The sequence below is a fragment of the Hemitrygon akajei genome, chromosome 13 (assembly GCF_048418815.1).
Source record: "Hemitrygon akajei chromosome 13, sHemAka1.3, whole genome shotgun sequence".
Taxonomy (NCBI): Eukaryota; Metazoa; Chordata; class Chondrichthyes; order Myliobatiformes; family Dasyatidae; genus Hemitrygon; species Hemitrygon akajei.
This window is the reverse complement of record NC_133136.1, coordinates 82,866,392-82,878,450: the sequence shown is the minus strand read 5'-3', so window position 1 is coordinate 82,878,450 and position 12,059 is coordinate 82,866,392. Positions and strand designations below refer to the sequence as shown.

Sequence of the window (12,059 nt, the reverse complement as noted above, 5' to 3'; positions counted from 1 at the left end):
CAGTAACCAATGGGGTACACAGGAATCTGTGATGGTACCTTTGTTATTAAAGAAAGCTGATGAAAGAATTAAACACAATATTTCCAAGCTTGGAGATGACATAGCTGGGTGGGAGGGTGACCCTTAAAACGGATGCAGCGAAGCTCCTATTGATGGAATGAGTAGATACTAGACAATGGGGTGGCCTGTTGGGGCACCCTTTGAGAGAAAGGTAGTACAGTCTGATGTGACCAGAATGAACATTAAGATTTCCTTAATCCTACTGGTATTGCTCTGCTTTGGAAATCGAAGTATAAAAATCAGGTTATTAAAGAAGAAAGACGCATAGCAAGGCAAATATAGCTCCTTCTCGTTTAACGAAGGACACTTCTGATGGCAACATTTCTGGTTGATCTGCCACCCTTGGGCCTCTCATTGTCATTCTGGAGACGTGCAGTCCATTCATGTGCTGGCTCTTCATCTCTTCTGCTGTTTGTTCTTTGTGTCTGATCTTGGAGACGTGTTCAGCTCCTTTGTCTCTTCCTCTCTCCTCCTTCTGTGCCTGTTGTTGTCATTCTGGAGACGTGCATGCCTCTCCTCCTCTGTCTCTTCTACTCTCATCTTTTTTGTCCTGACTTTGATCCTGGAGTCATGCGGCCCTGGCCTCATCCAATTCTTGTTCTCACCCTCTCCTTACCACTTCCCGATGACGTTAGCTGACCGTATTTTTTTTTACCCTAATGCTAGATAGAAGATACGAAGCAGTAATACCAAAGGAAGCTAATTATTCTTGATGACGTGGTTGGTGCTCTCCTAAATGGACGTGATATACTCACCGCTGTCCTTTGACTGCAGCAAAGGATTTTATGGGTGTCTCAAAGTATGTCATTACGGGTTACGGGATGTTATGTCATGCTTAAATTTAGAGAAGATCTGATGTTCAGTTTTTGAATCTAGTCAAGACTTTTATACATTGTGGGGACCATTTTTGAGTTTTCAAAACCTTTGATTTGTTGTAAAAGTACAGATGGTGGCTAATAATATATTTGGTTATATGATAACGGCTTTTCCCCCCTTTTTTCTTGCTTTTCCTAACAGCTCTGACTTTGGTAGTGGGTTTAGATTTTTTCCTGTATACCAATTATTTTTTATATTTCAATATTACGACTTAATTTAATTTTTATGAATACAGGTTTTGTGATTATAACTGTATTTTTAATACAATGTATTTGGTACTTTTTATTGACTTATATATATCTTCTTGTACTCTGTATTCCTTTATGCAGAAACTAATAAAAATATTGAAAGAGAAGTACGTCATCACAATAAGATTTAATGATCTCTTATTGATGGGTGGCAGTTAGATCTGTCCCAATTGTGCACCTGCTGATGGTGATATGTGACCGCTTGAAATAGAGCTGCCCTGCCCTGCCCTTTTGCTCCAGTTGGTGTCGCTGCTGAGGCAGGCCGTGTGCATGCAGCAGGGTGTCATGTCCCGATTTCCATGATGGCAAAACCTGTATTTCAGCTCTCGGGTGAAAGGCAGCCAGTTGGATTTTTGTGAGTGAGCGATTTTATATGAATATATAATCCTGAACTTCGCATGCATTCTGTAAATTAGCGCATTTTAAGTTGATTTAGCCAAAAAAGTGCCGCTGTAATGCACCGTTTGGGCTAACTGGAGGTCTCAAACAGACAGACAGAGCATGAGAGTTTTAGTAGTATATAGATACTACAATGTGGATAAACATGAGATCATGAACTTTAGTGTAAATAACAGGTAGCCAGATTATATGAATGGCAATAGGTTGGGAACAAGACCCGAGTATCTTCACTGAAGCATGCAGATGCAGCAGGCTGGCCTTCATAGCAAGAGGATTCAAGGGCAGCATGTGTTGTTTTGCTACAATTGTGCATGATTATGGAGGAACGACAGAGCATTGTGTGCAGCACTGATCCCCCTTTCTAAGTGAAAGCATTTGAAGCTAAACCATGAAAAGTACTTGATTCTAAGACAATATCTAACTAGCAATATAGAGGGAAAGCAGTGACAAGGTACTGAATTTGGACGGTCAGTCATGGCAGAAAAGGTTCAAAGATGTTACTGCTCCCATCTTCTATTTAAAATCAAATCATAAAAAAAGATCGGTTTATTTTTCCAAATAAGAGACAAAAAAGTGATGACAAGGGAAGATGAAGTCAGAGAATGCAGATGGAGTTTAAACTTACAATGAAACCATTCAGCCTGGTCTGTTACTATAAATTCTGTAATTGCATTGTATTTGATCTGTTCTCTACATCAGAGGTTATAACACATCCCCAATAATCTCTTATAAGAACTGAGTCCCACAAATTGTGCTTTGAGATTTGGGAACTAAACTTGGGAAACAAAAAACAACTGCTGGAAGAATGAAATATTTAGGGTAGCAGAATAGATAGCACTGCCATCTGGTAGTTCATAGGTCTATAATATAGTCCTATTTTAATTTCCTTTAGGATCAGTAAAGTATCTATTATCATGGTCATTCTTTTATTATTCTTCAATTCCATCCAAATTGCCTCAGGGGACGAAGTCGCCAGTATTTTTTCCAAACACTTCTGTGCCATTTTCCCTGATGAGTAATTCCACCTCTCCTCCTTTAAACCTGGAACATTCTGTTGCCAATTTTGATCCAGCAGTCTGGAGTGTCCTTGTTCTTCTATTGCCAATGTAGGTTTCCACCAGATACTTCAATTTTCTCCCAAAACCCAGACAGGCTGAGAGTTTGTTTACTGTAAACTATTCAACTGTACGTAACAAATTATCCTTGTGGGAAGGTCTGCTAGTGTTGCTCTGGGTCATTTAAACTCGAACTACAGTGGGAGAGTGGGAACCAGAGTGGCAGGATAGCAAGTGAAGTGGCCGTGCAGGAAGCAGATGTTAAGTCTACAAGCAAAGGTAGAAACTAGAAGGTTGAGCACGATGAGACTTTCTGAGTTGCATCTATTTCAATGCAAGGAGTATTGCAAGGTAAAGAAGGCAGCTGAATTAGACCATGGATCCACACATGGAATTATGATGTTGTAGCCATCAATAAGACTTGGTTGCAGGAAGGGCAGGACTGGCAGCTGAATGTTCCATTTGTTTAGACATGATAGAGGGGGAGGTACTAAAAGAGGAGAGCTGGACTTACTCTGACAGCAAATAGTGGTGGGCTCACCTACTGAGGCAATTTGGACAGAACTGAGGAATAAAAGTGGCAATTTACACAAAAAGCTGGAGAAACTCAGCAGGCAGGCAGTAACCATTGGAAAAGAGTAAACAGTTGATGTTTCAGGCTGAGACCCTTCATCAGGACTTAGTGCAAAACGTCGACTGTTTACTCTTTTCCATAGATGCTGCCTAGCCTGCTGAGTTCCTCCAACATTTTGTGTGTGTTGTTTTGGACTTCTAGCATCTGTGATAAAAAGGGGCAACTATATTAATGGGACTATATTATAGCCTTCCTAAATCAGCAGAATTAAGATTTAAAAAAAAAGAAATTTATAGATTATATTACATGGTAATAGGTTCTTCCTCCACTGCCCAATTACACCTATGTGACCAATTAACCTACTAACCTGTAGGTTTTGGAATATGGGAGGAAACTGGAGCACCCGGAGGAAAGCCATGTAGTCACAGGGAAAACACACAAGTCCTTATGGAAAGCGACAGAACTGACCTAGGTCATTGGCATCGTAATATCATTATGCTAACCATGAGGACATTACACCCAAGGGGGAGTAGATTTGTAAAGCGATAACAGAGTTGCAGGAAATAAAGTTGTGACAGTGATTTTCTAAAACTTTCTATATACTGTCTGGGACTCCCATACTGTGAAAAGAACTGAATGGGAGAGAATTTGTTAAATGTGTTCATGAAAGTTTCCTTCATTACATAGTAGAGACCCCAAGCAGAGAGCACGATACTGGATCTCCTCCTTAGGAATGAGATAAGACATGTGACAGAAGTTTGTGTAATGGAATGCTTTGGACTTAGTGATCATTAATTCCATTAGTATCAAGATAATTTTGGAGAAAGATAGGACAGGTCCTAGGGTTAAGATTCTAAATCAGAGAAAGGCCAAGTTTGACAGCATCAAAATGGATCTGGCAGATCTGGATTAAGTGGGTTGTTTTCTGACAATGATGCTTAGTAAATCAGAGGCCTTCAAAAATATTGAGAAGACAGAATCTGTATGTTCCTATTACAAATAAAAGGCAAGGCTAACAGGTTTAGGGAGCATTGATTAAAGACATAGACAGGTTAGAGTGTAAGAAAAAAATAAAGAGAAAATAAAGATGGCTAAGGATATGAGGTTGCTTTGGCAGACAAGGTTAAAGAGAATCCCAAGGGCCCTTATAGACATATTAAGATCAAAAGAATAGCAAGGGACAAAACACGTCCTCTTGAAGATCAGCAGTCATCAATGCAAGGAGCTGAAAGAGATGGGGGAGAACTTAAATAATTTTGTGGGTCTATATTTTCTCAAGGGACAGGCAGAGACTATAGAATTGAGGCAAAAGAGTAGTGAGGTCATGATCCATATCCAGATTTTGCTTAAGAAGCTGCATACTGTCGTGAGGTGAATTAAGATGGGTAAATCCTCAAGGGTTAACTAGGTGTACCACTAGATCTTGTGGGAAATAGTGCAGTAGGTGCCCTGTAAATGTTTTTAACCAAATTTAAATCATACTTCACCATTGGTGAGGTGCCAGTGGACTGCAGGATAACTAATGTTGCTCCAGTTTAGGGCTCTAAAAATAAAGCAAGAAATTAAAGGTCAGTGATCCTGACGCAAGTTGTGGGTAAATTATTGTAAGGTATTCTAAGGGACAGCATATATATTTGGATAGACAGGGCTTGATTAGGGATAGCATCCTTCCCTTCTTAAAGAGCAGAGTGACATTTGCAATTTTCCAGTCCTCCAGAACCATTCTAGAATCTAGTGATTCTTGAAAGATCATTACTAATGGCTCCACAGTCTCTTTCAGGGCCCTGGGCTGTAGTCTGTCAAGTTCAGGTGACATCTACCTTCACACTTCTCAGCTTCCCAAGCACCTCCTCCTTAGTAATAGAAACTGCACTCACTTCTGTCCCCCGGCGCTCTCAAAATTCTTGCATGCTGCTAATGTCTTCACAGTGAAGACTGATGCAAATACTTAACTTCATCCACCATTATTTGTTGCCCCATTACTTCCTCTCCAATGTAATTTTCCAGCAGTCCGATATCAACTCGTCTGTTTTACTCTTTATATATCTGAAGATAATTTTTGCTTTTATATCATTGGCTAGCTTAACATCATATTTCAACTTTATTCACCTTATGGTTTTAGTTGCTTCCTATTGGTTTTAAAAGCTTCACAATCCACCAACTTCCCACTAATTTTTGCTCTATTATGTGCCCTCTTTTTTGCTTTTATGCTGTCTTTGACTTCACTGGTCAGCCACAGTTGTCTCATCCTCCGCTTAGAATACTTCTTTATCTTTAGGGCTTCTGAATTAATCCCAGCAACCTCTGCTGTTCTGCCGTCACCCTTGCTAGTGTCCCCTTCCAATCAACTTTAGCCAGCTCCTCTCTCATGTCTCCAATTCTTCTGATCCTCCACAGGTAAACAAAATAAGTATAGATTGTGTGAATGCTTGCTGGCTTTTCCCCCACAGATTGGGTTAGACTAGAACTAGATTATAGGTCATAGGTTTAGGATGATCTGAGGGGGATCCTCTTTTCCAAGGAAGAACTGAGAGTGTGGAACAAGCTGCTGGGAAGTAGTAGATGAGCGTTGTAATACTTATGAGAAACTTGGATATGTACGTGTATGAGAGGTATAGATAGCAATGGTTTTGGTGCAAGTAGATGGGAGTAGGCAAAAGTCTAGCATAGCAGACTAGATGGGTCAAATGGCCTATTTCTGTGTAGTGTATCACACAAACAAATAAAACCAGCAGATGAACAGCGATTTGACCATCAGAATCAGGTTTAATATCACTGGCACATGATGTGAAATGTGTTGTTTTACAGCAGCAGTACATTGCAATACACAGTAGTAAACTACAAGTTACAATATATATTACACATACACACAAATTAAATTAGTTCAAAAAGAAAGCAAATAAGAAAAAACAGTGAGGTAGTATACATAGGTTTATCATCTACTCAGAAATCTAATGGCAGAGGGGAAGATGCTGCTCCTAAAACTTTGAGTCCGTCTTCAGGCTCCTGCAGCTCCTCCTTGGTAGTAGCAATGAGAAGAGGGCATGCACTGTGTGAGCGTCCAGAACGATGGATGATGCCTGAGGCATTGCCTTTTGAAGATTTCCTCAATGCTGGGGAGGCTAGTGCCCATGATGGAGCTGAGTTTGCAGCTTTCTGCAGCTTTTTTTGATGTTTTTTAGTGGTCCCTCCATAGCAAACCGTATTGCTAGCCGAGAATGCTCAGTTCAAATGATCTCCATGGTGCATCTGAACAAATTTGCAAGAGTCTTTAATGTCACGCCATGTCTCCTCAAACTTCTAATGAAATATAGCCACTGCTGCACCTTCTTTGTAATTGCATCGGTATGTCGGACCCAGGATAAATTTTCAGAGAATGTTGACACCCAGGAGCTTGAAACTGCTCACCCTTTCCACTGCTGATACCTTGATGAGGACTGGTGTGTGCCTTGACTTCCCCTTCCTGAAGTTGTTCCCACAGTCCAAAGACATACCGACTGATAGGTTAATTGGTCATTGCAAATTGTCCCGTGAATAGGCTAGGATTAAATCGTGGGATTGTTGGGTAATGTGGCTTGGAGGTCTGGAGGGGCCACACTGCATCTCAGTAAATTTTTTTGAAAAGTCTACAATCAATTCTTTGATCTTACTGACACTGAGTGCAAGGTTTTTGATGTGGCACCACTCAACAAGTTAATCTGTTTCACTCTTATGCCTCCTTGTCACCATCTGAAATTCTGCCAACAAATTGTTGTGCATTTCAATGGCTCTTTGGCTTAACTATTTTCTCTGCCTCTGGACAGAGATACATTCAGTTTCCTTTAGAAGTTTATATCAAACAATTATAACTCATTCAAAACTGCATGCAGTTCAACTTTCATTGCACCTTAAGCTCTGTAGCTTCTCTCAGAGCAAAGCTACCATGACAATAGAAGAGTTAGAATAAAACTTGACTAGGTCCCACATCTAGCAATCGCAAGATTACATTTCTTGACATTCAATTTGACATGAAGCATTATTCACAGGTGCTATTAGACACTGCGTATCTCTAACACTCCTTTGTCCGGCACCAGCAATGATTTCCTTTCAGTTAGCTTCACAACTTGCAAAATAAATTGTTGGTCCAATTCTTATCATGGCTAGGAACCGCACCGACGGGGCACTAACACTTTTACTTAGGGAACCCGTGTTGTTCTCCCGAATGTGACTCAACTATACTGACCTACCCAACCCCTTAACTCAAGCGGATACAGCAAGCGGCGTATCCCTGGTCTCCCACACAGGTGGTCGAAGGCAGAAGACTGGAAGCACCGGGCTCCAGTAGGAAACCCCGAGGCTCTCTCGGCAATGCGCCACTCCAGCTGTCACTCTAGCCGCCCAGTGCAAAGCCTGGAGGGCGTCGCCATCGCTTTCAGCCCATCGGAGAGCTGGCAGCCGCCCACCCACCCAGGGCCCGAAGCCTTGGCTGCCTCCACTTGCCTTAGTGTCCACGTCGGCCAGGCAGTCGCGGCGGAACTGGTCAAAGAGGCCCTGATTCTTGAGGTGATTGACGATCATGGACACAAGCTTGGGGTCTCCGGGGGCCAGGGCGTCCATGGCGCGGGAGGTCGGAGGCCGATCACCCGGCAACCAAGAACGACGCGCACTCAGCTGCAAACTCCGCGCCGAGGCTCATGGAAGGCATGACGTCACTTCCAGGGCGGGCCTTCCGGTCAGGTGACCAGGCTTCCTTCCAAGTATTGAAAGAAGTTGAAGTCAGGCTGATTTCTGAATCGGGGATCGATAGAGGGTTTCAGTCAAGGAATTTGGGGTAGAGATGCCAAAACGTGATGAAGAAGACCGATAATAGCGAACGGGCGATCGTGTAGCGTGATAGAAGTTGTATGGAGGAAGGCGAATGGCAGGTTTATGGGGATCGGAAAAGAATTGAAGATTGTATTGGCTTATCGTCCAGTGATGAAGGTAGTAGGTGGGCTTTAAATAAAAGGAAGAAGGAGGAGTTTAAGGTATTGCTAAGTTTTAAGTGTGGACTGGTTTCTGATACCAGTCCGATTAGATTAACTAAACTTTTGAGGAAAAAGCGTTTGGAGATCTTGTGGGCATAAGACCTTTAACTATGGGGCGCTGTTGGCATTTTGAAAAGTTAGCAACGTGAGAAAGCTTTAGGATTAAAAGCTGTGGAAGGAAGGAAAGTAGCGCTAAGGTCCTATATTGAACAGCGGGGGCTTGGGCAGTAATTAGAGGTGACCTCTAGTTGTATCCATGGGCCAGTTAAAAATAGTCAAGGGAAAAGTTGTTAACACTAAATTTCTGAAAGGGTTTGTGGTGGCGAAAGAACAGAAAGCTTATTGGTGTTGACTGAATTTGATGAAAAGTTGCCAGTTTAGGTTTTGTGGTTCAATTCAGTGCCGCCCCCGCTGAGTTAAGTTTGGTCATGTAGCAGCTGTGTGAAGGGGTAAAAACCGGTGTTGAGATGCGGTGGAAAAAATGATTATGGTGATTGTGGAGAAGGTATTAGGCAATTGCAGGGGGGAATCATAGCCCTGCTTATGCAGGGTGTCCTGTATATAAGAAAGCTGTGAGAGTGCAGTGTGGGTAGAAAATTGCATATCATATGCAGAAACTCTTCAAAGTACAGAGGATAGTCTCAGTAGGACCAATTACTAACCAAAATACAGATAGATAGATTAAAGAGTGCAAATTGCATGATTTTCCATCAAAGGATTGTTGATCTAAAATTTGTTGATTTAATAGCAGATATGGAAAATTGTAGAGCATATACTAAAGGTAGGGCAGAAAAAAATAAAATTAAAATCTACAAACATCTAGAGACAAAAGAGTTAACTCTAGAAGCCATTAGTGGTGCTTTACATAGAGCAGTACAGCACAGGCCTTCTGGCCCACAACATTGTGCTGAATCAACTCAAAACTAAATCAAGAACACCCAAAAACTAATTCCTCCAACCTACATCATGTCTATCTCCCTCCATCTTCCCTACATTCATCTGCCTATCTAAATGTCTTTCTCTTAAAAGCCTCTCATGTATTTGCCACTACCACCATACCAGGCTCTGCATTCCAGGCATCAACGACTCTGAGTAAAAAAACTTATCCCTCACATTTCCTTTGAACCTACCCCCTCACACCTTCAATGCATGCCCTCTGGTATTAGACATTTCTACCATGGGGAACAGATGCTCTCTGCCCACTCTTATCTATGCTTTTTATAATCTTATAAACTTCTCTCAGATTTCCCTCAGCCTCCAGCACTCCAGAGAAAACAGCCCAAGTTTTTCCTGCCTCTAATATAGCACATGCCCTCTAAACCAGGCAGCATCTTGGTAAAGGTTTTCTGCGTCCACTCAGAAGCCTCAACATCCTTCATACAATGGGGCAACCGGAACTGTATGCAATACTGCAGATGTGGTCTAACCTCTTGACTTTTGAACTCAATGCCTAATGAAGCAAACATTCCATGAGCCTTCTTAACCACCTTATCGACCTGTGTAGCTATTTTCAAGGAGCAATGAACTTGGATCCCAAGATCTCTGCTCAGTAACACCATTAAGGACCTTGCCCTTAATGTACTGTTTACTTATATTTGCCCTACCAAATTGCAACACCTCACATTCATCTGGGTTAAATTCCCATCTGCCACATATCTGCAACTGATCTATATCGTGTATTCTTTGCCAGTCTTCTACACAACTCCACCAATCTTGGTATTACTGTATCTGCAAAGTTACTAATCCATCCATCTACAGTTTCATCCAGGTCATTTATTGACATCAAGTAGGAGTGAATAATATTCAGACTTCAAAGAAGGGTTGTTAATGTTTATTTTTACTCTTTTTTCCCCTTATTTTCTTTTTTTACAATTGAGTGCTGGTAGTTTGTTAGCGATGGTCAATGAAGCATTGATTTTTTTTTTCTTTTTTTAAAACCCTACAATGAAATGGAAGAAGATTGTTAGCTAATTGTTAGGGGATTTTGATGCTCATAGTACTATGTGAGGTTGTAGTGACAAAGAAATGAAAGGATTGGTGGAGGAAGACTTTCCGGTAGAGAAGTATTTGATGTGCTGGAATGGTGTTCAGTAGGCAGTGGTAATGTACCTTACATTGATCTGCCAATTAAACATTACTAGAAGAAGGAAGGTTGACTATGCAGTTCCCCTGTAGATGCTGCCTAACCTGCTGAATTCCTTCAGTATTTTGTGCACGTTGCTCAAGATTTCCAGCATCTGCAGAATCTTTTCTGTTACCTTTTATAACCTATACCATTTCACCTCTTCTTCCCATCTCCAACAGAGACCCCAGGGGAACAATGTATAAATAAAAACAAAAAAAAAGGAATTGACTGTCAGGTCGTGAAAATCTATCAGGTTATAGGGAAGGCATGTTAAAGGAGAAGGAATGGAGAGGGAGAAGAGATAGAATAGAAGTAGAGGGAAAGACTGAGCCAAAATTGGGAGGAGTAGGGGAAAGAAGAGAGGGAATTTAGGAAGGTAATGGGAGAGAGAGAAGGTGGAATTGGCACAAGAATAACAATAATGAATGGGGGGAGCAAAGGAAAAGACTGAGGTGGAAGATGGAATAAGGACCTGAAAGCCAGGATCTGGGAGGCTAAAGACAGGTATAGGAGGAAGCTTGAATGGAAACTCCAGCAGAACAACATGAGAGAGGTCTGGTGTGGGATGAGGACCATCACCGGGTTCCGACAAACTAGCAACAGAGGAGCTGAAGGCAGTGTGGACAGGGCCAACGAACTTAACCTGTTCTTCAATAGATTTGACACTGTGGCCCCTGCCCATTCCCCACGTGAGTCATCTGTTATCGGCCCCCAACCAACACATACTCCAATCACCCCTCCTACCCCTCCTCACAGCCCCCCACCCTGCTCTCATGACTACACCCCTCCCCCACCTGAAAACACCACGGTGGGCTTCACAGCTGGACAGGTGAGAAGACAGCTGAAACGTCTCCACCAAAGCAAGGCTGCAGGCCCGGATGGTGTCAGCCCCAGGGTGCTCAAAGCCTGTGCCCCCCAGCTATGTGGAGTACTTCACCACGTCTTCAACCTGAGCCTGAGTCTCCAGAGGGTTCCTGTGCTGTGGAAGGCATCCTGCCTCGTTCCTGTACCGAAGATGCTGCGCCCCAGTGGCTCCAATGACTACAGACTGGTGGCATTGACCTCCCACATCATGAAGACCCTGGAGAGACTTGTTCTAGAGCAGCTCCAGCCTATGGTTAGGCCACACTTAGACCACCTCCAGTTCGCCTATCAGCCCTGACTAGGAGTTGAGGATGCCATCATCTACCTGCTGAACCGTGTCTACGTCCACCTGGACAAGCCGGCGAGCACTGTGAGGGTCATGTTTTTTGACTTCTCCAGTGTGTTCAACACCATCCGCCCTGCTCTGCTAGGTGAGAAGCTGACAGTGATGCAGGTGGATGCTTCCCTGGTGTCATGGATTATTGATTACCTGACTGGCAGACCACAGTACGTGCGCTTGCAACACTGTGTGTCAGACAGAGTGGTCAGCAGCACTGGGGCTCCACAGGGGACTGTCCTGTCTCCCTTTCTCTTCACCATCTACACCTCAGATTTCAACTACTGCACAGAGTCTTGCCATCTTCAGAAGTTTTCTGATGACTCGGCCATAGTTGGATGCATCAAATGAGGCTGAGTACAGGGCTATGGTGGGAAACTTTGTCACATGGTGTGAGCAGAATCATCTGCAGCTTAATGTGAAAAAGATTAAGGGGCTGGTGGTGGACCTGAGGAGGGCTAAGGCACCGGTGACCCCTGTTTCCATCTAAGAGGTCAGTGTGGACATGGTGGAGG

The 12,059-nt window shown here is 42.8% G+C and overlaps 1 protein-coding gene across 2 annotated transcripts in view; it reads right to left on the bottom strand.

The window, feature by feature from the left end:
• The window catches only part of bod1l1 (biorientation of chromosomes in cell division 1-like 1), a 44,453-nt gene extending 36,565 nt beyond the window's left edge, over positions 1-7,888 (bottom strand). For both annotated transcript variants that reach the window (XM_073064988.1, XM_073064989.1), the window contains exon 1: positions 7,692-7,888. In XM_073064988.1, the coding sequence (XP_072921089.1) occupies positions 7,692-7,808 (117 nt within the window). In that variant the 5' untranslated portion in view covers positions 7,809-7,888. The remainder of the gene's footprint in view (positions 1-7,691) is intronic.
• Between the last annotated feature and the right edge of the window lie 4,171 nt (positions 7,889-12,059).